The sequence below is a fragment of the Rhincodon typus genome, chromosome 16 (assembly GCF_021869965.1).
Source record: "Rhincodon typus isolate 14 chromosome 16, sRhiTyp1.1, whole genome shotgun sequence".
NCBI classification, from domain to species: domain Eukaryota; kingdom Metazoa; phylum Chordata; class Chondrichthyes; order Orectolobiformes; family Rhincodontidae; genus Rhincodon; species Rhincodon typus.
In genome coordinates, this window is record NC_063347.1 from 4285100 (window position 1) to 4311805 (window position 26706).

The following is a 26706-nucleotide window of genomic DNA, read 5'->3' on the forward strand; positions in this document are numbered from 1 at the left end:
TTCCTGCTCCTCTGATGCTGCTTGGCCTGCTGTGTTCATCCAGCTCTACACCTTGTCTTCTCAGATTCTCCAGCATCTGCAGTTCCTACTATCTCTGAGGTCAAAGCATTGAATGTTTTCAAGAAGAAGTTAGATATAATTCTTAGAGCTAAAGGGGTCAAAGCACATGGGGAGAATGTGGGTATTGAGTTGAATGAACAGTCACAATCATGCTGAATGGTGGAGCAGGCCTGAAGGGCTGAATGGCCTACTCTTGCCTCTGTTTTCTTTGTTTCAATGTTTTGTCAAAGGGAAAATCACATTTAGCTAATTTATTAGAAGTCTTTGAAGGAGTACCATGTATTGTGAATAAAAGGAGCCTGTATTATGAACTATACTTGGAGGTCCAGAAGACGTTTAAGAAGTTGACACATAAAAGTTTAAGGTGGAAAATAAAGACCATGGCTTAGTGGGTAACATATTAGCATGGGCAGAAGATTGGCTAGCTAACAGGAAACAGAGAATAAACATAAATGGGTCGTTGTTTCACTGGCAGGATGTGACAAGTAGAGGGGTCTTAACTTTTATACAATTTACATCAATGACTTAAACAAGGGAAGAGGAGGCATTGTACTAAATTCATAAATGAGACAAAGATAGGTAAGAAAGCATATCGTGAAGAACACATAAGGAGTTAACAGAAGGATATAGGTTGAGTGAGTGGGCAAAGGACTGTCAGATGGAATAAAATGTCAGAAAATGTGGAGGTGTTCATTTTGATAGATGAAAAAGCAGCGTATTACTTAAATGGGGATCAATCATGGAATTCAGAGGGATTAAAGAATTCCAGGACAGGAGTCACAAAACACTAATATGCAGGTAGAATGATTTAGATGGGATGCTGTTCTTTATTAGGAGCAAAATTGAACATAAAAGTGAGGATGTTGTTCCTCAGTTATACAGGGCATTGGTGAGACCATGTATCGAATACTGTGTGCAGTTCTGATCTCCTCGAACCACCCTGGGCCTTATCTTAAACTCCATGTACATCTGTAAATGGAAAATGTCCAACTGTATACATACAGTGCATGAAGCAGAGCTTTCTTTGAACTTTAGGATATCTTGGATAATTCAGCACTCCTTTACAGTGCAGGGCAGTGAGATGGGAATTTGGGCACTGGGCTTGGTGACCCTAACTCACAAACTCCACCATCTGGGACCACTGCCCTTGGGCAGGCTCATAGGGTTGTCCATTTAATGCAGAGATGAGGTGTTTTTTTTCACAGCTGAAGGGTCTTTGAAACTCTCTTTCCTTCAAAAGACAGTGGAAGCAATGTCTGAATATTTTTAAGGCCAAGAAAACAGATTCTTGGAAAGCAAGAGGGTTAAAGGTTATTGGGGATAAGCAGTAATGTAGAGTAATGAGATCAGCCATGATTATATTGGACAGGAGGGCAGTCTGAAAGTTTCGAGTGGCCTTCTCCTGCTCCTAAATGGGATGTTTATGCAGTTTGAGAATTTCAAAGTGAAAGAATTGTTGGAGTGGAAGCTCATGTGGGTCAGCAAGCGCAGGGAGGTAATGAATGAACAGAACTTGACACGGTTGTATTGGCATTTTACAACAGGTAAAGTGGGACTGTGTACAATGCAAATCACTGTAATATATCTTCTTGGGAGAAGCTGTGCTAAGTGCTAAAAGCTGAAGGATAAGTTAGGATGGTGAGCTCTCTCTGGAAAAATTCTAAGCTGCTTTCACATTCAAATATTGACGGAGAGTAAACAGGAACTGAATCTAATAGAGTGAATTCAACATCCACTTGTACACATGAGCAGTAGCACACTGGGGACTGCAGGGATTCCACAAGATGTCAGCAATAGCAGTAGACCCTGAGACTCTCCAATGCCAAGTTACTGATACCAACCCGACCCTAGCACTGGTTTATGCTGATCTTCAGTACAAGGGGCTAATGATGATCACCACCCAGAACGAGACGGTGGGAAGATCCCAGTTTAAAGCAGAACTTGGGAAAAGTTCATCACCTTCAGAGTCTTGTCTGAGCTGGCTGCGATTTCGTAGAAGAGGTAGGAGCCACTGATGTCACACAGTTTGTCTGCATTGCCATGTAAAAGCAATATCTGGGTTGTTATAGTGGGCAAGATCTTCTCGACACCGCTCACAGCGTTTAACAGCATGGTAGCGAATCGCACCCTCACCGGCCCGTGGTAGTTGAGAGGGTCATCAATGTAGTCTTTCACCTGCCAGGAAAACAACATGTCAATCATGAAGGAACTAAACTCAGTGGGTGCTGGAAATCCAGAACAACATCAGAAAACGCTGGCAACATTTAGCGTGCTGTAAGATCAGTAGGACATATGGCCCCTCAAGCCTGCTGCATCATCCAGTAGAATCATGGCTGATTCAACACTCCTCATGTCCACTTTCCTGCCCTTTCCCTGTAACCCTGGATTCCCCGACTGATCAAGGATCTCTCTATCTCAGCCTTAAATGTACACAAGGACTCTGACCCCACAGCTCTCTGTGGCAAGGAGCTCCAAAGACTCACAACCTTTTGAGAGAAGAAATTCCTCCTTATCTCTGCCTTAAATTTGTGCCCCTTTAATCTGAGACTGTGCCCTCTGGTCCTAGATTCTCCAATGAAGGAAACATACTCTCACCATTTACCCTTAGGAATCCTAGATGTTTCAATGAAATCACCTCTCATTCTTCTAAATGCCAATCAGTAGGGTACCAACCTGTTTAGCCTTTGTTCTCAAAGACACTAGCTCCATACCAGGGATCATCCCACCCAGCAGTATCTGTGGGAGAGAAACAGAAATTGCCAGGCAGAGTCTTGAGGAGACACCAAGGTTTCTGAAATGCTGGCGTCACCTCCTTTCAGAAAGGTCTACCGTGCCTTGCTCCACTCAGACACTGGATCAGGTTAGCACAGGCTTTCCTCTGGAATCAGGGATTAAGGGAATAAGGGAAAGATGGAGCGATGGAGGGATGAAGGTCATGGGGGTGAAGGGGTGTGGAGAACTTGAAAATAGGTTCAGGAACAAGGGCAAGTGAGCAATCTTTCAGGTCCCTTGAATCAGGGAACAAGTGCCTCTAATCAAGGGCCATCTCCCCTCTCCAGAAGCCTCAAGAAAACATCTTTGGGCTGGCCGTCATATTCCCTGCCTGGTGAACCCCTCACCCTCTGTTGGTTAATACTGGCAGTGATGGGATAAGACCTGTGTAAATTAGGCGATGGCCTTGCGGTATTATCGCCGGGCTGTTAAACCAGGGACCCAGATATGGGAATCTGGGTTCAAATCCTGCCAGAGGGTGCAATATAAGATTCCTATGATGATCATAAATCTGTTGCGATTGTCAGGAGAAACCCATTAGGGAAGGAAACTGCCATCCTTACCTGGTCTGGCCTACATGTGACTCCAGGCCCACAGCAATGTGGTTGACTCTTAACTGCCCCCTGGGCAATTAGGAATGGACAATAAATGCTGGCCTAGTTAGTGATGCCCTCATCCCATGAATGAATTTTTAAAAAAACCCACGACTAAATAGCTCCCATACCTCTGGGATAAGAAGAGTCTAAATGAAGCAAATCTCTAACAGTAACAACACAAATCCTTAAGGCCATTAATGTCAACATTCATGTCTCGAGGGGTGGAATTGAGGAGACTGGACCAGTTCAGCTCAATAACCTGCTTCTACATCAAAGATAACATAACTTGACAAATATGTGAAGCATTAGTTGGGAGTAGAACTTTACATATCTGTTTTGAAATCGAGAAGACTTGTCCTTGACTAGATAAATGATAAACATGGTTTGGCAGCCCAAGATTCAGAATCAACTATACTAGGAATTTAAATGAAAGAGGAAATTTATCTAGAACAGAAGTGTAGAATCGATAGCATAGTTATAGAACAGAGGGAGGCCATTCATCCCTTACTTTATGCCAGCACTCTGTAACAGTAATTTAGCTCATCTCACTCTCCCCTCAGTTTTGGGGAAGAGTTGACCAGTGAATTCCTGGTCTGCCATGTTTCTCTACATATTGTGGTTTTTAAACGTTACTAATTTGCACTAGTGTGGAGTCCAGTCCACATCTGTCTATAGTTCCCCAAACCTGCTCATGGATGCTGTATAAAGCAGGATGCAATGTGGAAATGCTGCTGCACTCAATGGGTTAATGTCTGTCGAACTTACAGCAATGGATGGAAAACTGCCAACAATGTTTTGGTCCAGTTTTGCTCGATAGTGGCAGCAGCCATCACATGATCAGTAATGACCTTTCGCTACTTGACCTTTGAGTGGGTCCCATCATGAAGGACATCGCCTTGGAGATGGTGCATAATGACGTGGTGTAATTGCTAACCTCTCCTCCCTCCAATCCCTCATCGCAAGATTTATACCCAGACCGTATAACCCTCCAGGGAAAAATACACACCACCACAGAGAGCAAAATTTGACTTTTCTTAAGCGCGTTAGTCACTAACTGAGAATTATGGCATCACATGACAATATAGAATTGCATTAATTGGTAGCAGGTCTGTGAATGCTACGCTGTTCAATGATTATTTCCATAGTATTTGGAACACCTGGGCAGCGCTCTTAAAAAATAAATCATGGCAATATACTCACCAAATCAGCGAAAATTGCGTGTTAAGTTGGGGCTACAGCTCATGACCTTTTCTCTCAGAGGTGGGAGCAAAGACTGACCAAACCTCTTGATTAAAAAAAACTGATTCCTCAAGAGAATGGTGCGGTTTGGTTGTAATGCAAGATGTAGCACACTGGGCAACGTGGAGACTGCTTTCCCTCCACCCCCAGGCTCCCCAGCTCACTCACGTGGTACTGAGCAATACCCAACATCTGGGGGCTGTCCCCCACAGCCCGTCTGCCAACTGCACTTGGAGATGTCCCCACAGCAGAGGTCAGAGGTCAGTCGGACAGCCTAAATGTATGAGTCAGGTTCAGTTTCAAGCCCAACGTCTGATTGCAAATGCTGGGAGCTCAGGGGACCATCAGTTTCTTACATTCTCTGGGCAGTGGGGAGAGGATTGGCAGCAGGAATTAGGACTGTTTTCTCACAAGACTGTTGACGCTGTGTTGAGATGTCTTTGGCAATAGGAACTCAGTAATGTTGGAATTTACTGTCAATGCCAGGGGCCTTTCCCATTGACTGGAGAGCTCTATGTCACCTCCTACTGGACGACATACTGGGATGAAGAGCTAACTGACCAGCATTGGAGTTCTCTGGGATACAGGACCCTGAGGATGGCCACTCAGAAGCTGATGGCTCTTCAATACCTGTCAGTGTCATCAGGAACAGTGGCTGGTCTACACATCAGAGGACTAGGATTGACAGATTGACCCAGTTCACAAGTGGATAAGGGAAGGAGGGAAACTGTAGGGAGAAGGCACTGCTGGTGGGAAGGGGTGAAGTGGTTTGTAACAAAGCTTTTCACTGTGCTTAGGTACACAGGACAATAAATCAAACCAAATCAAAAGAATAGAAGTGGCTTTCAGGAGGATGTTGCTTCCCAATGCTGGTCACTCAATCAGGCACTGAGTGCCTTTCCTATAAGGGACCCTGAAGCCCACGAGCAAATATGACAGGGCATATAAAAGGGCAGGGACTGGACCATTGTTCTGGAGATATGGGTTTGAATACCACCATGGCAGGTGGTACTGTTTGAATTCCATCAGATCTGACATAAAGATGATCTAATGGCGTCCGCATAACCATTGTCAACTGCTGTAAAAATACATTTGGTTCACTAATATCCTTTAAGGAGAGAAATCTGCCATCCTCACCTGCTCTGACCTACATGTGACTCCAGACCCACAGCAATGTGGTTGATGTTTAACTGCCCTCTGGGCAATTAGGGATGGGCAATAAATACTGACCTAGCCAGCAATGTCCACAACCCCATGAAAGTTTTGTTCTAAACAGGCTTAGAGAACAGAGGTTAAAGGTCAGTTAGGTAGATTCCAGACTTTTGCTTTTCTAGTTGGAGTTTCATTCCAACTCCCACATGGCAAAACACCAACACGCTGATTATATGTACCCCATATATACATTGATATCAGTTCTCACCCCAATATCCCTTAACTAACAAATCTATATCACTTACATAAGAACATAAGAGCTAGAACCAGGAGCAGGCCATTCTGGGAGACTGAATTATACAGGTTCATGACATTTTGAGAGAAGTCATTCCGCCTCATCTCAGTTTTAAATCTGCTACTCCTTATCCTAAAACTATGACCTCTTGCTCTGGATTGCCCCACATAAGGAAACATCCTCTATCTCCATCTATTTTGTCAATCCCTTTTAGCATCTTATAGAGGCGATGGCCTAGTGGTATTATTGCTGGACTGTTAATCTAGAGACCCAGATAATGTTCTGGGGACTTGGATTCAAATCTGGCCATGGCAGATGGTGGAATTTGAATTCAATTAAAATATCTGGAATTAAGAATCTAATGCTGACCGTGAATCCATTGCCGATTGTTGGGGAAAAACCCATCTGGTTCACTAATGTCCTTTAGGGAAGGAAACTGCCAGCCTTACCTGGTCCGACCTACATGTGACTCCAGACCCACAGCAATGTGGCTGATTCTGAACTGCCCTCTGGGCAATTAGGGATGGGTAATAAATGCTGTGTAGTTAGCGATGCCCTCATCTTGTTAAAGAATTTTTTAAAAAAGACCTCAATTAGATCTCCTCTCATTCTTCTAAACCCTAGAGAGTATAAACCTAAGACTGCTCAGTCTTTCTTCGTGAGACAAACCCCTTATCTCTGGAATCAATCTACTGAACCTCCTCTGAACTGCCTCCTCAAATATGGAATCCGAACCTATCCATATCCATTTGTAAATTTCTTACTTCTTCATTGCAACTCACTTTCCCACCTATTTTAGTGTCATCAGCAAATCTGGCTACAGTACTTCCTGTCCCTGAATCCAAGGCATTAACACAGAGTGTCAATAGTAGTGGCCATAGGTCCAAGCCCTGTGGCACTCCCATTAATCACCTCTTGCCAACCAGAAAAAGACTTATTAATGCTGACTCTCTTCTTTCGGTTGGTTAGCCAATGCTCTATTTAAGCTAATAAATGACCCCTACCCTCTTGGAATGTCACTATCCCACAGATCCATTTGGTCTCAGTCATCCCCACCAGACACTGTAGTGATAATAAGACATTACGCACAAACTTTCTGATGGAATTGGAATGGCTAGGGGTCCCCATCCCATCAGATTATTGCCTTCTATTTTCACCCTAAAATGAATAAAAAAAGAAAAAAGACCTGTCCATCTTCTCTCCCACCTATCCGCTCCACCCATCCCACTGACCAATCCCCACCACTCCCTACCTGCACTCACCTATCACCATCCCACCTACTTTCCCCAGCCCCATGCCCCCTTTCTGTATTTATTTCTGAGCTCCCTGCCCCCTCCCCATTTCTGAAGAAGGGCCCCGACCCAAAACGTCAACTTTCCTGCTCCTGTGATGCTGCCTGGCCTGCTGTGTTCCTCCAGCTCCACACTGCGTTGTCTCTGACTCCAGCATCGGCAGTTCTTAGTATCCCTTCAAATGTCCTGTTGTGGGGTGGTGCTTCTCTGTTGTGCCTGTTGTTTGCATCCTCTGTAAACTAGAGCTCACCTGTGCCTAGTTAGTTGATTGAATTAAACGTTGGTCCAATCTTGATTAAATACTGCGTGATGTTTTATAAATGTGGATTTAAAAATCATGTAAAGGTAGATTTTGATACATTGGCAATGTGAGGTCACTCTTGCCCACCACCTTCCTTCCTCCCAGTGCACTGGACAGAACCAACATGCTAGGGTCTAGGCCCAAAACGTCAGCCTTTCTGCTCCTATGATGCTGCTTGGCCTGCTGTGTTCATCCAGCTCTGCATCTTGTTGTCTCGGATTCTCCAGCATCTGCAGTTCCTACTATCTCTGCTAAAATCAGACTGTCTTTGGCTCAGTCACAGCAAGTGATACTCAGTTTAGTCATCAATAATGAGCCAATGATCATAGAAACATAGAAAAAAGGAGCAGGAATAGTCCATGTGGCCCTCCAAGCCTACTTTGCCATTCAGTATGACATTGGCTAATCCTCAAACTCAGTATATGTTCACAGTTTCTCTCCATGCTCTTTGATCCTTTTAGCCCTCAGAAATATATCTAACTCCTTCTTGAAAATATTACAATGTTTTAACCCTCAGGCCCTTTCTATGGCAGAGAATTCCACAGGCTGACCACTTTCTGCATGAAGAAATTTCTCCTCATCTCAGTCCTAAATGGTCCACCCCTTATCTTTAGACTGTGACCCCTGGTTCTGGACTCTCCAGTCATCGGGAACATCCTTCTTGTTTTTACCTTGCTTAGTCCTGTTAGAATTTTACAGGTTTCTGTGAGATCCCCTTCATAATGAGTGAAGGTCTTAGAAAATAAGACCCTATGACCGAGTTCACCGTTAGGGCGCTGATACCTCACAAGTTTGTGTCCTTGTCTGGCCAGTTTGACTCCATAACGGCACTGGCAACTCAATAACTATATTGTGTGGCATTTAGTGTGACAGGGGATTTCCTGTTGACTGGAAAATTCACTGTAAGCCATCATGAAGATACTGAAGGATCATCTAACCATTTGTCCTCAGTGCAGAAGGGTTATAAAATACATAGGAAGGCTCTTAAAGGTGCTACATAAGGCAAGGCATTGATTTTGGGAGAAAATGCATCTTTTTTAAATTCATTTACGGGATGTGGGCAACGCTGGCTAGGCAGCATTTATTGTCCATCCCTAATTGCCCAGAGGGGAGTTAAGAGTCAACCACATTGCTGTGGGTCTGGAGTCACATGTAGACTAGACCAGGTAAGGATGGCAGTTTCCTTCCCTAAAGGGCATTAGTGAACCAGATGGGTTTTTCCGACAATTGGCCATAGATTCATGGACTCTTAATTCCAGACTATTTTTATTGGACCCGGATCCCCAGAACATTACCTGGGTCCTTGGATTAACAGCCCAGTGATAATACTACTAGCCATCGCCACCCCCACCATGATCCCCCACCTCCCCATCCCCCATCTCTAATAATGGACCCAATGAAATGGATCAAATAGTACCTTATGCTATGATGGATTGGACCTTGTCTGCACATAATGCCTTTGTTTGAATATGTGAAGAAAATGAATCATCAGTAACCCACCTCCTTTTCGTCTCTTGACAGAGAGTGTGGATCCATATATCCCAAAGCTACATTTGGCAAGAAGTAGTCCAAAATTCTGGCACAAAATACCTACAGCAGAGAAAGGGAAGCAAGTAAGTCTACTTCTTTATTTCGGTCAACAATTCACCCAATTACTTGGGAGACCGCACTCCCTTGGAACAATGAGGATGAGTATTGGATACTCTGCTGTGAAGGTCGTTGATCCTCACATGATTCCCTAATCCATTGGAATGAATGTTCCTGGATGGATTCCTTAACTTCCACAGTTAAATTCCTGATCTGAGCCTTAAGAAATTAAGATGTAAGTGTAGTAATAGACCATTTGGCCCATCAAGTCCACTCTTCCATGATAACAAACTGGAGAAAGAAAATTCATGAAACAAAGAATGTGTCAGATTTTAGATATTTGCTTAGAGAATAAAGTTAGTATGGATGTGGAGAGAAGGCAGGACATTGGGGTTAAAATGATTGAAATCTGCCATGACCGAGGCTCATGCTAATATACAATTGGATTATATGTTATCTTTAAGGGATGGGTTCAAACTCCTGAGGGTCTTTTGTTAATTTTGACTATTCTTTGAGGAAATATTATGAACATACAATTTAACAGCAGGACTAGGCCATTCAGCTCCTCGAGCCTGCTCTGCATTCATTAAGATCATGGCTGATCTGATTACCCCACATTCTGAACTATCCTTGATAACTTTCCACCCCCCTCACTCATCAGGAATCTATCCACCTCTGCTTTATAAATATTCTCAGACTAACACTCAAGAAGCTTGACACCAACCAGGACAAAGCAGCCGCTTGATTGGCACCACATCCACAAGCATCCACTCCCCCCAACCACCGACGCTCAGTAGCAGCAGTGTGTACCATCTACGAGATGCACTGCAATGACTCACCAAGGCTCCTTTGACAGCACCTTCCAAACCCACGCCCACTTCCATCTAGAAGAACAAGGGCAGCAGGTACATGAGAACACCATCCCCTGCAAGTTCCCCTCCAATTTGACTGTCGTTCCTTCACTGCCACTGGGTCAGAATCCTGGACCACCCTCCCTAAGGGCATTATGGGTGTCCTCTCATCATGTGGGCAGCAGAAGTTCAAGAAAGGAGCTCACCACCACCACCAGCACCTTCTCGAGGGCAGCTAGGGACGGGTAATAAATGCTGGCCAACCAGCGATGCCCATGCCCCATTAAAAGACTAGAAGCCAAAGAAGAGTCTTTTGGACTTGAAACTTTAACTCTGCTTCCGTCTCCATGGATGCTGCCAGAGCTACGGAGTTTCTCCAGCATTCTCTGTGTTTGTTTCAGAATTCCAGCATCCGCAGTATTTTGCTTTTATTCTATAGGAGGCTATTTGCTTGGATCACACCACCAAACCATTGCCCATTGGCAATCCCAACGATTCAAGAAGGCAGCTCAGTGCCACATTCCCTGGGCTCGCAGCAGCTAGGACATGGGCAATAAATGCCAAGCCTGACTTAATAACACCCACTTCCTGAAAATCGAAACTCTTCACAGCCCTTTACAGGGTGGCATGGTGGGTCAGTGGTTAGCACTGCTGGCTCACAGTGCCAGGGACCTGGGTTCAGTTATACCCTGGGCTGACTGTGTGGAGTTTGCACATTCTCCCCGTGTCTGCGTGGGTCTCCTTCCACAGTACAAAGATGTGCAGGTTAGGCAGATTGGCCATGCTAAATTGCCCATCATGACCATGGATATACAGACTAGGTGGATTAGCCATTGGAAATGCAGGGTTACAGGGAGAGGGCAGAGGGGTGGGTTTGGGTGGGATTTTCTTCAGAGGTTTGGTGTTATCTTGATGGGCTGAATGGCCTGCTTCCACACGTAGGGATTCTATCTATGAAATTGATTGCTGCTTCACACCAAATCACAGCTCAGTGTGATCGATTGTGTGACGAGTTGCTTTTTGTAAATATGAGTTTAAGTTTTGGTGTGTTCTAGACGCAGTTTGATGTGTTCATAGGGTTAAGTGAGAGAGTGAGAAAGTGGAGTATGGGGTGAATGTATATCAAGGGAAGGTGCTCGATGGGGCAGATGTTCATTACCTTTTCTGAAGAATCTTAATGAATTAAGCATTCTGAAAAAACACACCTGTGTAAACGGCAAACAGTAGTTCAATTCCTGCTACGTTTCTAGTCAAAATATCAGGAGTTTTCAAACAGATTAGCCTCACTGATACTCTGAGATGGGCTTTCTCTTCAAGAGCAGGTAGACTGGGGATGATCCAGGAGTATCTGCTCTATTCCTGATTCATGTGAAAATTCCATGCCCACCAACCCCAAATGAAATAACCCCACAGAGGCTGGTACCCCGTCAACACATCGTCCCTTTATTTACACGGGGAGAGTCCTTGACACTGATGCAGTTCCTTCAGAGCCAGCTCTCAGAGTGAACAGGATGTCTGACATAACAAGGTGTAGAGATGGATGAACACAGCAGGCCAAGCAGCATCAAAGGAGCAGGAACGCTGATGTTTCGGGTCTGGACCCTTCTTCTGACACTCCTATTTATATCTGTCAGCCAGGGCTCCCTGATTGGACCAGGTTAACAGCCCCAATCAGGGAACTCAGATTCTATGGATCCGCCTGGCTGATCTTGTTAAAATTACTACACCACCAATCTTAACCCATCCCCAATTCTCAATGAGAAAAGGAGGGAGATGAGTGCAGTAATTGTAATGAGGTTAGCCAAGTAAGGGATGACAAAGCCTTTGAACTGGCCAGCAAGAGTTAAAGATGATGGGAAGGACTGCCTCTGGTAGCAAGATGTGAGATCTATCTCCATCCACCTGCTTCCCTGGGGAGGACCATATGGACACATCTGTCTGGTTCCTGCTAGGTGCCAGCGGAACTGACCCCCACCAACAACTGGAGGAGAGTGCTCTCCTTTGACCACGGGGACTGAGAATTGGTGCAGACAACCCAGGGAGGGGTGAGACGCTCTCCACAAAACGTTCAGGGCTTTTTTTTTTACCTTTAGAGGTGTAGCAGCTTCGGGATTCAATATCACCAACGGTGCAACAAAGATCACGCCAGCAATGTCCTCTGGTCTCTCATGCACAATGTAGATTGCCATCAATCCACCCTGAAATACAAGAGGAGGCAAAATTACAACAACATCTCCAATAGGCAAAGCCCTGGCGAGTAAAGTCACACAGGAAAGTGGGCGTGACAAATGTCAGATCAGCCATGACCCTATTGGATGCCGTTGCAGGTTCGAGGGGCCGAGTGGCCTGCTCCTGTTTCTATTTCTTAGAGTCGTTACCACAGTAGCCCAGTTGGTGCAGGCACTTCACACTGCAGTCCTCAGTACACAGCTGTGAAGGGCTGGGTCTGCTTCCTGATCTGTACTGGAACAATCTCAGCCAGAACTGCAGCTTGATTTGGGGTGGGGGGGGGTTGGTGGGGGGGGGGGTTGGTGAAATCCACTTTATTGGCTGTGATAAAAGGGGCAAGAGAACATCACGGGCCATTTTCATACCCCACCTAGTTATCTTCTCCCCTTAGCAACAATATGCATTTTACAAAGCAAAATATATGATCAAACATGACTTGGAAGCGATTTTCATACGAAGGTATCAGGACAGGTGATCCATAGCTTGTTCAGAGGAAGGGCTAGGGAGGGCAAGGAGTTAGAGGGGCAGAAAGGCTGATGGAGAACACGGGGCCCAGGCAACTGAGATCACGGTCACTGAGTGAAGGGAGTAGGCCAAACTCAGAGATTGCTGGAGACATTCAGCAGGTCTGGCAGCATCTGTGGAGAGAGAAAGCAGAGTTAAGGTTTCAAAATCTGGTGACTCTTCTTCGGAACTCATATAACTCTGTTTCTGTCTGTCACAGATACTGCCAGACCTGCTGAGCTTCTCCAGCATTATGTGTGTTTGTCTCAGATTTCCAGCGTCCACAGTATTTTGCTTTTGTTGAAGGAAGTGGCCGATGGGCAAATGGCCAGAATTGAGTTATTGAAATTGTAAAGTCCTTGGAGGATTGTAGGGTTACAGAGAGAGAGGCTCCTAAGCTTTCGGAAAAGGCCAATGTGTGCCAATCAGTTGGTGCTGCCTCCCTAGATGAATGTCCCCCAAATTGACACAGGTTAGAGTCAAGACAGTAGTCGTTCCTGTCAGTAGCCTTCTGATAAGGCCTGGACTGGTCTTAGTGAACACATCTCCTGACACATTGTACCTGATCAAGTGTAAATGAGAACTGGAGGGACATCAACTATGGTTAACACCCATGGTGAGCTTACTACATAGGAATGGGAGTAGGCCATTCAACCCCTGGAGCCTGTTCCACTATTCAATGAGATCATGGCTGATCTGGGGCCTAACTCCATATACCTCCCTTTGGCCCATATCCCTTAATGGCTTTACTTAACAAAAATGTACTCATCTCAGATTTAAAATTAACAACTGATCCAGCATCCACTGCTATTTGTGGGAGAGAGTTCCAAACATCTCCCACTCTTTGTGTGTCGAAGTGCTTCCTAACATCTTTCCTGATCGCTCTGGCCCTAATTCTCAGACTATGCCTCCTAATTCTAGAATCCACAATCAGTGGAAATAGTTTATCCATATCTAAGCTGTCTTTTCCTGTTAATATCTGGAAGACTTTGATCAGATTACCCTTTAACCTTCTAAATTCTAGAGAAAATAGGCCTAACTTGTATAATCTCTTCTCGAAATCCCTGAAGTCCAGGTATCATTCTTGCAAATCTACAATGCCAATGCCAATCTATCCTTCCTAAGGTGAGCTGCCCAGATCTGCTCACAGTACTCCAAGTGGGGTCTATCCAGGGTGTTGTAATGATTGCAGCATAATGTCTGCATCCTTGTACTCCAGACCTCTAGACATAAAGACCAGCATTCCATTAGCCTTCCTGATTATGTTCTGTGCCTGATAATGGTATTTTAAAGATCTATGCATCTGAACCCTTAAGTCTCATTGGACATCCATTGTAGTTAACTTCATACCATCTAGAAAGGTCTATCCTTTCTCGGTCCAAAATTGATAACCTCAATTTTGTTTATATTGAACTTCATCTGCCATAGTTTTGCCCATTCATTTAATCTTTAATATCCCTTTGTAATTTTATGCTATCATCTCTAGTGTCTACTTTGCTACCTAACTTTGTGTCATCAGCAAATTTGGATATATGGCTTTCTACGCCATTATCCAAGACATTAAAAATAACGTGAATAATTGGGGCCCTGACACAGATCCTTATGGGACACAAAAACAAAGTTGCTGGATAAGCTCAGCAGGTCTGGCAGCATCTCTGAAGGAAAAAGCAGAAGTTCTGAGGAAGGGTCACCAGACCTGAAACATTAACTCTGTTTTTTCCTTCACAGATGCTGCCAGACCTGCTGAGCTCTTCCAGCAACTTTGTTTTTGTTCCTGATTTACAGCATCCGCAGTTCTTTTGGTTTTTATTCCTTATGGGACACCATTGGCCACATGCTGCCAATTTGAGGGCCGACTCATTATCCTGACTTTCTGCCACCCACCACTCAACCAATTTCACAGCTATGTTAAAAATCTGCCCTCAGTTCCGTGTACTTCTATCTTTGTAAACACGCTCTCACATTGGACTTTATCAAATGCCTTCTGGCATTGTGGTCTCCTACCACTTTCTCAAGGACACCTGGGATAGTCAACTTGCCATTGCATTAAAGATTCTTGGGGGCTTGACAGGGTAGATGCAGAGAGGTTGTTTCCCCTTTTGGGAGAGTCTAGGACCAAAATGCATAATCTCAGAATAAAAGATCATAGAATCATACGGTACAGATGAGGCCCTTCAGCCCATCAAGCCTGTACTGTCCATTTAAGACAGAGGTGAGGAGGAATTTCTTCTCTCAGAGGCTAGTGAATCTATGAAATTCTTTACCAAGGAAGCTTGGACATTAAACATATTCAAGGCTGAGATAGACAGATTTTTAATCCGTAAAGGAATCGAGGACTACGTGGAAAAGGAGGAAAGCAGTATTGAGGATTATCAGATCAAGCATGATCTCAGTGAACAGTGGAGCAGACTCGATGGGCTGAATGTCTTTCTTCATCTTCTTCATCAGATGGTCTTATCTCTAACAGAGTCTACCACTACGGAGGAAATCAAATTAGACTCAGACCTTTCTGGGATGAAACTTCGTTGAACAGAGAGTGGGAAACATTTGGAACTCTCTTCCTCAAATGACAATTAATGTGTGATCATTTTCCAAATCTGGTAACCTTTATTTTGAGCCTAAGAGGTTTCTTTTGGTTCATTCATGGCATGTGTGCATTACTAGCTAGGCCAGCCTTTATTACCCAGAGAGCAGATAAAAGTCAATCACATGGCTATGAGTCTGGAGGCACATGTAGGCCAGACTAGGCCTGGCAAAAAGAATCAAAGGTGACATAAGGAAAAACATTAGGATCTTGATCTGAGTGCATGATGGATACAGGTTCTATCAAGGCATTTAGGAGGGAATCAAACATATAAACAGAGGCATGGGGTAGGCCATTCAGTCCATTGAGCCTGGCCCACTATTGAATATGATCATGGCTGACTGAAAATTTCAATGTCTTTTACACCATCCCATCCCCACTGTATACCACTGGTAATCGGAAATCTAACAATCTCTACATTAAACATACTCAAATATTGATCTTTAACAGTCCTTTGAGGTGGAGAATCCCATGGATTCACAACTCTCTAAGTAAAATTAATTCTCCTCTGATCAGACCTAAGTAGCATCTACATTGTTTTTAAACAGTACCTCTGACTTTAGACTCCCAACCGGGGGAACCTCTTACCTGCATCAACCCCGTCTGTCTCTTTAACTGCTCTATGAGATCACCTTTCATTCTTCGATGCTGCAGAGTATCCAGGCTCAGTTTGCCCAATCTCTCTCCACAGGACAGTCCCACCAGCCCAAGGATGTGCCTTTGTTGCACTCCTTCTATGTCAGTAATCTCTTTCCTGAGTTAAGCAGACCAGAGCTACATGCACTACTCCAGGTGAAGTCTAACCAAGCTCCTATATAATTGAAGCAAGACTTTGTTATTCCTGTACTCCAATACTCTTGTGATAAAGCCTAACATTCCATTAGCCTTCCTAATAGCTTGTTTGTCCAAGTGGCTTATTGACAAGGACATCTAGATCCCTTTGTATAGCCAGTTCCCAACCTTTTACCATTTAAGAAATGCTCTGCACATCTGTTTCTCCTATCAATGTGGGTAACTTTGTATTTTTTCACGTTGTATTTATTTTTTGCTTAATGTTGAGTAGTCTGACCAGTCACATTGCGTCTGGAACACAGCACTTCACATTTTCCTTTAAGAAAAAGTTAGGGTCTGGGCTACCTTCTTAAAATATTTTGAGGGGGTCTGGTCTGGTCCATAACACACATAGAAAAAAGTAGAGACAACAAGGTGCAGGGCTGGATGAACACAGCAGGCCAAGCAGCATCGTAGGAGCAGAGAGGCTGACGTTTCGGGCCTAGACCCTTCATCAGAAAAGGGGGAGGGGAAGGGGGTTTTGAAATAAATAGGGAGAGAGTGGGAGGCAGATAGAAGAGGGATAGAGGAGAGGATAGGTGGAGAGGAAACAAACAGGTCGAAGAGGCGGGGATGGAGCCAGTAAAGGTGAGTGTAGGTTAGTGCTCAGAAATCAGCCCCAGGTCCCACTGATTTCATACACTCATTTTCATTGCAACATAACCAGATAATGTACAAAGGGGCAACATTGCAGCATCCATTCTCTGAGGATTAACAGCATTGAGGCATGAATCTATATTGAGATCTGAATTAAGCAGCCTCAGGCCACAGTGTTTGTCTGTCACACGCTGGCAGCTCATTCCCAGGCACTGCCTGAAATTAACTTGCTGCAATTTACACCTTTAATGATCTGGTCTCACTGGGAGAGGTTTAATCTGTGATTCCTGTGTAAAGATTTTGCAGCAAAGCCACACAGCTCTAATGAGGTGAATCAGAAAATACATTTCCCACTGTTTAGGAAACTGGCAGTTCAAAGTGACAGAGTTAAGGTCAACGAAGGATCAAGTGGTATAGGATGAACCTTACAGAGGGGGCTGTTGAGAAGGCAATCGTAGGATAACTGCAGCATAGAGGCCACTCATCATTCATGTCAATGCTGTCTCAAAGGAACAGTATTTTAGCTACTCTGTATATGCAGACCTCTCTGTTTAAGTAATGATCCAATTCCCTGCTGAATTTTAATGTAATTCATAGAATGTGGATGTCGCTGGCTGTTCCAGCATTTGTTGCCCATCCCTAATTCCCCAGAATGTAGTTAAGAGGCAATCACATTGCTGTGGGTCTGGAGTCACATGTAGGCCCGACCAGGTAAGGATGTCAGTTTCCTTCCCTAAAGGGTTTTTACGACAATTGACTGTGATTACCCAGTCATCATTAGATCATTTTCATTTTGGATTTTTTAATGAATTCAAATTCCACTATCTGCTTTGGTGGGCTTCAATTCCTTATTGACAGAACATTCGCCTGAAGTTCTGGAATATTACTCCAGTGATATTATCACCATGCACCGAAATGCCTGATGCTCTACAGTTGACATTGCCTCCACCACAATCTCGGGCAGTGCATTCTCCAACTGAACCACTTTCTGTGTGAACAGACCTTTCCTGTGTAGAGGAAGCTTCACTGTGTATCTAAACCCATGGAGTGTTTGATACAGACAGTGTAAAGGGAACTTTACTCTGTATCTAACCTTGTGCTGTCCCTGTACTGGGAGTGTTTGATGGGGACAGTGTAGAGGAGGATTTACTCTGTATCTAGCCCTGTGCTGTCCCTGCCCTGGGAGTGTTTGAGAGACAGTGTAGACAAAAAAGCTTTACTCTGTTCCTAACTGTGCTGTCCCTGTCTTGGTGTTATTTGATGGGGACAGTGTAGAGCGAGCTTTAATCTGACCCTAAGCTGTCCCTATCCTGGGAAGTTTGTTGGGGCAGTGTAGAGAGAGCTTTGCCCTGTATCAAACCCTGTGCTGTCCCTGTCTTGATATGTTTGATGGGACAGTGGAGGGAGCTTTACTCTGTATCTAACCCCATTGGCTCCTCAGCCAATCACCTGAAATGGGTGCCCTCGAATTCTCGAACCTTCCACCAATGGGGACTGCCTGTTGCTTTTGACCCTGCCTTGACCCTTAATGAAGACCCTGTGAAATCCTCCTTAATACAAATGCAAAACATGGAAGTACTAGAAATCTGAAATAAAGACAGAAAACCCTGGAAGATTTGGCAGCATCTGTGGAATAGGAACAGAGTGAGCATGCTTGGTCTTTAATCTTGACACTGAGTAGCTGGATGGGAAGTTACCAGCCAACCTACATGTCCTATGAATAGATTGTATTTTATAAATGACAGCGTACAGTTGAGGTTGCTGTGCTATATCATTTCGATTGAGGTTCAGGATATGACTTGCAGAACATGTGGTTTCTGCACATTGGCTTAATTTCAAGGCCACCTGATAATGAAACAAGATAGGCATGACAGTCTTAAGATAGAAAGTGGGACTATAAAACTGAACAATAAACAAGCTTACAAAAAGACAGGATGTGGCTGAATGGTAACGTCACTAGGCTAGTAAGCTAAAAGCCTGTTAATGCTCTGGGTTCAAATCTCTGGTGGAATTTCAATTCAATTAGTAACTTACAACATTAAGAAGTTGTGGTGATCATGAAAGCAATCACTGATGGCTTGTTAAAACAGTTGCCTGGTCCATTAACATCCTTTAGTAAGGAAGTCTGCACGTGAGTCCAGACCCAACAGTAATGTGGTTAACTCTGAAATAGCACCATTCGGTGGTTTAAAAAATGCTGGCTATGCTCATGAAAGAAGTAAATTCAGTATCTGATGTTTTGAAGGAACGCAGCCAATTTGTGGGAATCTTGTTTACAGTGACATTTGTCATGTCACAATGAATATGCATTAACTTTGTGCAATGGGCAGAGGCAAACACAGATCTCAAGTTTTATCAAAAAATTGTAGAAGGAATTGGGATCAAAGTGATTGACAAAGGTTATACTTCTACTCAAGGTGAAATGAATTAATCAAGTTTATTTCTTGGGATATCAACTACGGAAGTTGATTGCTTGTGACTGGACATCACCGAATGTAATAAAAAATATTATAGTAGTAACAAGATATTTAGCATTTGGACAAACTATCCGAAAGTCAATGGAAGCAGATTTGATGGTAAGTTTCAAAAAAGAATTGGAGAAATACTTGAAGGTAGAGCTTTTAGCAGGGCTATGGAGAAAGAGAGGGGTGGGGTGGAGCCTCAAAATGTGTGACCCTTTCATGTAATCAGCATTGACACAGTAGGCCAAATGGCATCTTGCTGAATGTCCTCATCCTCTATTTCAATGTAAACTGGCGATGTAAAAACGCTCCCTAAACAGCGCCAGGAGACAACAATGCGTCAGGTTTATCCTCAGTTTATATATTTGTCCTGGTTTCACACTAGCATTGCACAGTGCCAGCTCTCCTCAAGCTTCTTTAGGCTGGGAGTGTTTCATGGGAACAGTGTAGAGGTAGCTTTACTCTGTATCTAACCCCATGCTGTCCCTGTCCTGGGCATGTTTGATGGGGACAATGTAGAGAGAGCTTTACTCTGTATCTAACCCTGTGCTGAGCGTGTCCAGGGGGTGTTCGATGGGGACAGCTCTGAGGGAACTTTACTCTGTATCTAACCCCTTGCTGTCCCTGTCCTAGGACTGTTTAATGGGGACAGTGTAGAGACACCCTTACCTCCACTTTAAAAGAGTAGAGGGAGCTTTACTCGGTACTGAGCCCTATGCTGTACCTGTCCTAGGAATGATTGAGAACAGTGTTGAGTGAGATCTATTTCCAGTTTAAAAGAGCAGAAAGAGCTTTACACTGTATTGAGCCGTGTGCTGTCCCTGTCCTGGGAGTTTTCGCCAGAGACAATGTAGAAACTGCTTTACACTGTATTGAGCCGTGTGCTGTACCTGTCCTGGGAGTGTTTGATGCCAATGTTACCAGTTCAAATGGAAAATGTTCCACTTCACCCCAGCCAACAGGCTCCATTCTGATAAACACAACAGTTATTTGGAAAAATTGTCTCCATCAAGTGGAACCAAAATCAATTAACAGACTGAGCTCAGTTCAGACTGAGTGTGTGATGTGGGTGTAACCTGGGAATGAGCCTCGTTCACTCTCACAATCCTCAATGTATTTGCTGACTGTATCCCTTCAGTAAGTCGGATTCCTGCTAAGTCAGCTTTGTATCGTTTTACATTGATTTTCTTCATCTTCTCCCAGAGATTAAATACCAGTCATCAAAATGAATGGGTTCAGCATTTCGAGCAGAACTCGAGTCTGCACAGAGCCACATCAGCTGATTTTCTACGGCTTGTTCCTTAAAGCTGCTCTGTTTTGGGGAAATGATTTCCCTGTGACCTTCTCATTCCTTTTTCTCTTTCCGTCAGACACTAGGAACCATTGGTCACATGTGGACCTCATGTGGAGGCAGTCTGAAAAGCATGGCCCCAGATAAACACAAGGTCAGAAGTCAGACAACACCAGGTTATGGTCCAATGGGTTTATTTGAAAACACAAGCTTTCGGAGCGCTGCTTGTTGGACTATAACCTGGTATCATTTGACTTCTGACCTTGTCCATCCCAGTCCAACACCAGCACCTCTGCATCATCACATATTCAACACGCATTTATTGTACTGGTTTGTACTAATCCAGGTCCACTGACTGGGGGAGGGCTATTGAAGGGCTGTGTGGGGAAAAGAATTTTAAAAAAACAGAGCCAGGATGATTTAGGAGGAGTGGGATGGAAGTGGTCCCTGCCACTGGCCTGAGAGACTTCACATCTCAACTGATGGTTGTTTCCATCCAGATCCAAGAAGAGTGAATCCCAACAGGAATCTCACTCAGAAGGGGCTGTGGGAGCAGGGAGAATCTCACACTAATGAGCGATGGGTGCAGCTCCAACAACACTCAAAGAGCTTGACACCATCCAGGACAAAGCAGCCGCTTGATTGGCACCACATCCAGAAACATTCCACTCCCTCCACCACTGATGCTCAGTAGCAAGATTCACTTCAATAACTCTGCTCCAGTTCTTTAGACAGCATCATCCAATCCCACCATCCAATTCATTCATGGGATGAGGTGTTTCTGGCTAGGTGAGCATTTATTGCCCATCCCTAATTACTCAGAGGGCAGTTAAGAGTCAACCAAATTGCTGTGGGTCTGGAGTCACATGCAAATCAGACCAGGTAAGGATGGCAGTTTCCTTCCCGAAAGAACATGAGTGAACCAGATGGGTTTTTCCTGATAATTGACAATGGTCATCATTAGACTCTTATTCCATACTTTATTGCATACAGTTCTGGTCACCACACTACCAGAAAAATGTGGATGCTTTGGAGATGGTACAGAAAAGGTTTACCAGGATTTTGCCTGGTGTGGGGGATTTTAGCTATGAAGAAAGGTTGGATAGACTGGGTTGGTTTTCACTGGAACACAGAAGGTTGAAAGGCAACTTGGTAGAGGTTTATGAGTGTGAATGGCACGGATAGAGTGGAAAGTATGAAGCTTTTTCCAGGGGTGGGAAATTACTAGGGATCACAGGTTCAAGGCAGTGGTGGGGGAAGTTTAAAAGAGATGTGAGAGAGGCTTTTTTTTCACACAAAGGGGTGGTGAATGCCTGGAACGTGTTGCCAGAGGAGGTGGTGGAGGAAGCAGACACAATAGCAACATTCAAGAAGTACCTGGACAAATACATGAATAGGAAGGGAATAGAGGGATACGGATCCTGTAAGTGAAGACAGTTTTAGTATGGAAAGGCAAAATGTGTCAGCGCAGGCTTGGAGGGTTGAAGGGTCTGTTTCTATGCTGCATTGTTCCTTCAATTCACATTCCACCAGCTGCCATGGTGAGATTTGAACTTGCGTCTCCAAAGTTTACTTGGGCTTCTGGATTAACAGCCCAGTGATAGGCCATCACCTCCTCTTAGCCAGCTACCATTTAGAAGATCTAGGGCAGCAGATACATGGGAACACCATCTGTTACAAGTTCCCCTTCAAGCCACTCACCATCCTGACATGGAAATATATCGCTGTCACTTCAGTGTCGCTGGGTCACAATCCTGGAATTCCCTCCCTAAGGGCATTGTGGGTTTCCTACACATCAATAACTGCAGTGGTTCAAGAAGGCAACTCACCACCACCTTCTCAAGGGGCAATTAAGGGCGGATAATAAATGCTGGTGTTACTGGTAAACCTTTCAGCCTATGAATGAGTGAACAAATGATTCAAGCTGTTTGGCACAGCTCCACACTAAGTTCACCCAGTGCTGCTATGCCATTGGAAATACCAACAATCAGTTTGCAAGAGGTGCTGGTGAGGACAGGAAGCAACAAAAACACATCTTTCTCTTTGTTTTTGGTGCATTTAATGAGGTGAAGTTTTACAACAGCCTCGTTCCAATGTAAAACACCAAGCAACACATTAATGTTGTATCATCTGTGGGCTGAGGTTAATTAGAAGATAAGTTAATTGTTAGAATCCATAGAGTCCCTACAATGTGGAAGCAGGCCATTTGGCATACTGAGTCTACACCAACCTTCTGAAGACCATCCCACCCAGATCCACTCCTTATCCCCACACTTCCCATGGCTAAGCCACCTAACCTGCACATCTTTGGACTGTGAGAGAAAGCCAGAGTAAACTTACAGAGAATGTGCAAACTCCACACACAGAACTACCTGAGGCTGGAATTGAATCTGGGTCCCTACTACTGGGAGGTAGCAGTGCTAACCACTTAGCCACCATGCTGCACCAATCTGTTATGTGGAAACTGATTGGTAATTGAATGCTTTCATTTTTTCAGCTGGTGTAGCGGGCAAAAGAAAGGCAGGTTGTGAATAATTGAGGAACATTCTTTCTCTTGTTTACCAGCCCAGATATCAGGGGTTGGTCATTCCAGGCAGAAGGGAGTGATCCATGGAACCCAGATCACTGAATAATCTCAATGCCACAATGACTGTACCAGATTAATTTTCAAATATGTTATTAGTGCAGAGATATAATAATAAATGCTTTGGAACACACACAAAGACATAGTCACGTAGTCACAAACGCCCACAAAGACAAAACTGCACATAGGCACAAACAGACTCACACACATGCAAGTATTAACATAAACACTGGCTCACATGCACAGATATATAGATACACACATACAGACAACACATACAGACACACACGTAAACACTGGCTCACACACAAGGGAAAATAACATGCAGACACACACATATGGACAAAAACACACATAAAGACACACATACACATATAGATTAACACACACAGAGACACACACACACACACAGGTCAGTTAGTTGAGAGTCATAGAGTCATACAGTACGGAAACAGATCTTTTGGCGCAACTTGTCCATGCTGACCAGGTTTCCTAAACTGAGCTAATCCCACTTGGCCCATATCCCTCTAAATCTTTCCTATCCATGTACGTGTCCAAATGTCTTTTAAATGTTGTAATTGTACTAACCTTGACCACTTCCTCTGGCAGCTCGTTCGATATGAGTTGCACCCCCTGCATAAAAAAGTTGCCCCTTAGGTCCATTTTAAATCTTTCCCCTCTCACCTTAAACCTATGCCCTCTCGTTTTGGACCCCCCCACCCCCCACCCCTCCCCCCTACCCTGGGGAAAAGACCTTGGCTATTCACTTTATCTTTGCCCTTCATAATTTCATAAACCTTCATAATGTCACCCGTCAGCCTCCTACGCTCCAGGGAAAAAAGTCCCAGCCTATCCAGCCTTGCCTCATTACTCAAATTCTCCAATCCCGGCAACATCCTTGTAAATTTTTTGCACCCTTTCCTTTTGATAACATCTTATAATAGAATTGTATGCAGTACTCCAAATGTGGCCTTACCAATGTCTTGTACAGTCATAACATGATCTCCCAATTCCTGTACTTAATGTTCTGACCAATGAAGCCAAATGCCTTCATTTTCCTGTCTACCTGCAATGCCACTTTCAAGGAACTATGTACTTGCACCCCTAGGTCTCTCTGTTCAACAACGCTCCCCGGGCCTTACCATTAACTGTGTAAGTCCTGGCCTGGTTTATCTTATCAAAATGCAACACCTCACTGCATTTAACTTCATCTGACATTCCTCGACCAACTGGCCTAGTTGATTAAGATTCCATTGTACACTTAGATAACCTTCTTCACTGTCCACTATACCACTAATTTTGGTGTCATCCACAAACTTACTAATCATGCCTCCTATGTTCTCATCCAAATCGTTAGAACATAGAACTGTACAGCACAGGAACGGGTCCTTCGGCCTACAATGTTGTGCTGAACATGACGCCAAATTAAATTAATCCCTTCTGCCTGCCCTTGGTCCACATTTCTCCATTCCTTGCATATTCACATGCTTATCAAAAAGTCCCTTAAATGCACCTATCATATCTGCCCCCACCACCACCCCTGACAGTGTGTTCCAGACTCCTACCTCTCTCTGTGTAAAAAACTTGCCCTTCACATCTCCTTTGAACTTCCCCCTCTCACCTTAAATGCATTTCCCCTAGTATTAGACATTTCAACTCTGGGAAAAAGATTCTGACCTTCAACCCTATCTATGCATCTCATAATTTTATAGACTTCTATCAAGTCTCCTCTCAGCCTCTGCCACTTCAGAGAAAACAACCCGAGTTTTTCTAGCCTCTCCTTATAGCTCATACCCTCTATTCCAGGCAGCATCCTGGTAAACCAAAGCCTCCACATCCTTCCTGTAATATGGCGACCGGAATTGAACAAAATACCCTAAGTGTGGCCTAACCAAAGTCTTATAAAGCTGCAACATGGCATCATGACTCTTGTACTCAATTCCCTGACCAATAAAGACATGCATCCCATACGCCTCCTTTACCACCCAAGCTACTTGTGTGGCCACTTTCAGGGAGCTATGGACTTGAACAGGGCAGCATGGTGGCACAGTGGCACAGTGGTTAGCACTGCTGCCTCACAGCGCCAGGGACCCGGGTTCAATTCCAGCCTCGGGCGACTGTCTGTGTAGAGTTTGCACATTCTCCCCATGTCTGCGTGGGTTTCCTCCGGGTGCTCCGGTTTCCTCCAAAGGTGTGCAGGTTAGGGTGGATTGGCCATGCTAAATTGCCTGTAGCGTTCAGGGAGGTGTAGATTAGATGGGTTATAGGGGGATGGGTCTGGGTGGGATGCTCCGAGGGTCGGTGTGGACTTGTTGGGCTGAAGGGCCTGTTTCCACACTGTAGGGATTCTATGATTCTATGAACCCCAAGATCCCTCTGTACATCAGTGCTGTTCAGGGTCCTGCCATTAACTGCATACGCTTCCTCGACATTTGATCTCCCAAAGTGCAGCATCTCATACTTACTCGGATTAAACTCCATCTGCCATTTCTCGGCCCATATCTGCAACTGATCTATATCCCGCTGTAACTTTTGACAACCTTCTACATTATCCACAACTCCACCAATCTTTGTATCGCCTGCAAACTTACTAACCCACCCATTTACATTTTCATTCAAGCCATTTATATATATCACAAACAGCAGCGGTCCCAATACAGATCCCTGTGGAACACCATTAGTCATGGACCTCCACCCTGAAAAACACCCTTCCACCACTACCATCTGCCTTCTATGAGCAAGCCAATTCTGAATCCACGCGGCCAAGTCACCATGGATCCCATGCATCTTAATCTTCTGGATGAGCCTACCATGAGGGAACTTGTCAAAAGCACAAGTTCCCTCCTTCATCCTTGAGTGGTCCTACCTTCTCCCTAGTTGTACTGTTGTTTTTAATGTATCTATAGAATGCCTTGGTATTCTCTTTAACCCCACTTGCCAAGGTCATTTCATGGTCCCTTCTTGCTCTCCTAATTCCCTGCTTGAGTTCTTTCCTGCTTTCCTTTTATTCCTCATGCGCCCTGTCTGATTTTAGCTTCCTAAATCTTACATATGTTTCTTTTATCCTTTTGACTAAATTCACAACCTCCCTCGTTATCCAAGGGTCCCATACAAAGAACAAAGAAACTTACAGCACAGAAACAGGCCCTTCGGCCCTCCAAGCCTGCACCGATCCAGATCTTCTACATACCTTGCCATCCTTGTCCTTCCTCCTTACTGGAATGTGCTGGTCCTGAACTCTCATCAGCAGGTCTCTAAACAGTTCCAACATGTCAAATGTGGACTTGCCTGATAACAGCTCCTCCCAATTAACACTCCCACGTAATTTGCCCTCCTGCAATTCAGTACCTTATGCAAGATCCTGCCTTATCCTTATTCATAGCTATCTTAAAACTTAAGGAATGTGATCACTGTTTCCAAAATGCTCTCCCACTGAAAGCTCAGTCTCCTGGCCAGGCACATTAGCCATAGTCCAGCAT

The 26706-nt window shown here is 44.4% G+C and overlaps 1 protein-coding gene across 2 annotated transcripts in view; it reads right to left on the reverse strand.

Moving 5' to 3' along the window:
- The window catches only part of mgll (monoglyceride lipase), a 77396-nt gene that overhangs the window by 6950 nt on the left and 43740 nt on the right, over positions 1 to 26706 (reverse strand). For both annotated transcript variants that reach the window (XM_020518492.2, XM_048606764.1), the window contains 3 exons: positions 12233 to 12343; positions 9208 to 9297; positions 2020 to 2235 (listed from right to left, as the gene is read on the reverse strand). In XM_020518492.2, the coding sequence (XP_020374081.2) occupies positions 2020 to 2235; positions 9208 to 9297; positions 12233 to 12343 (417 nt within the window). The remainder of the gene's footprint in view (positions 1 to 2019; positions 2236 to 9207; positions 9298 to 12232; positions 12344 to 26706) is intronic.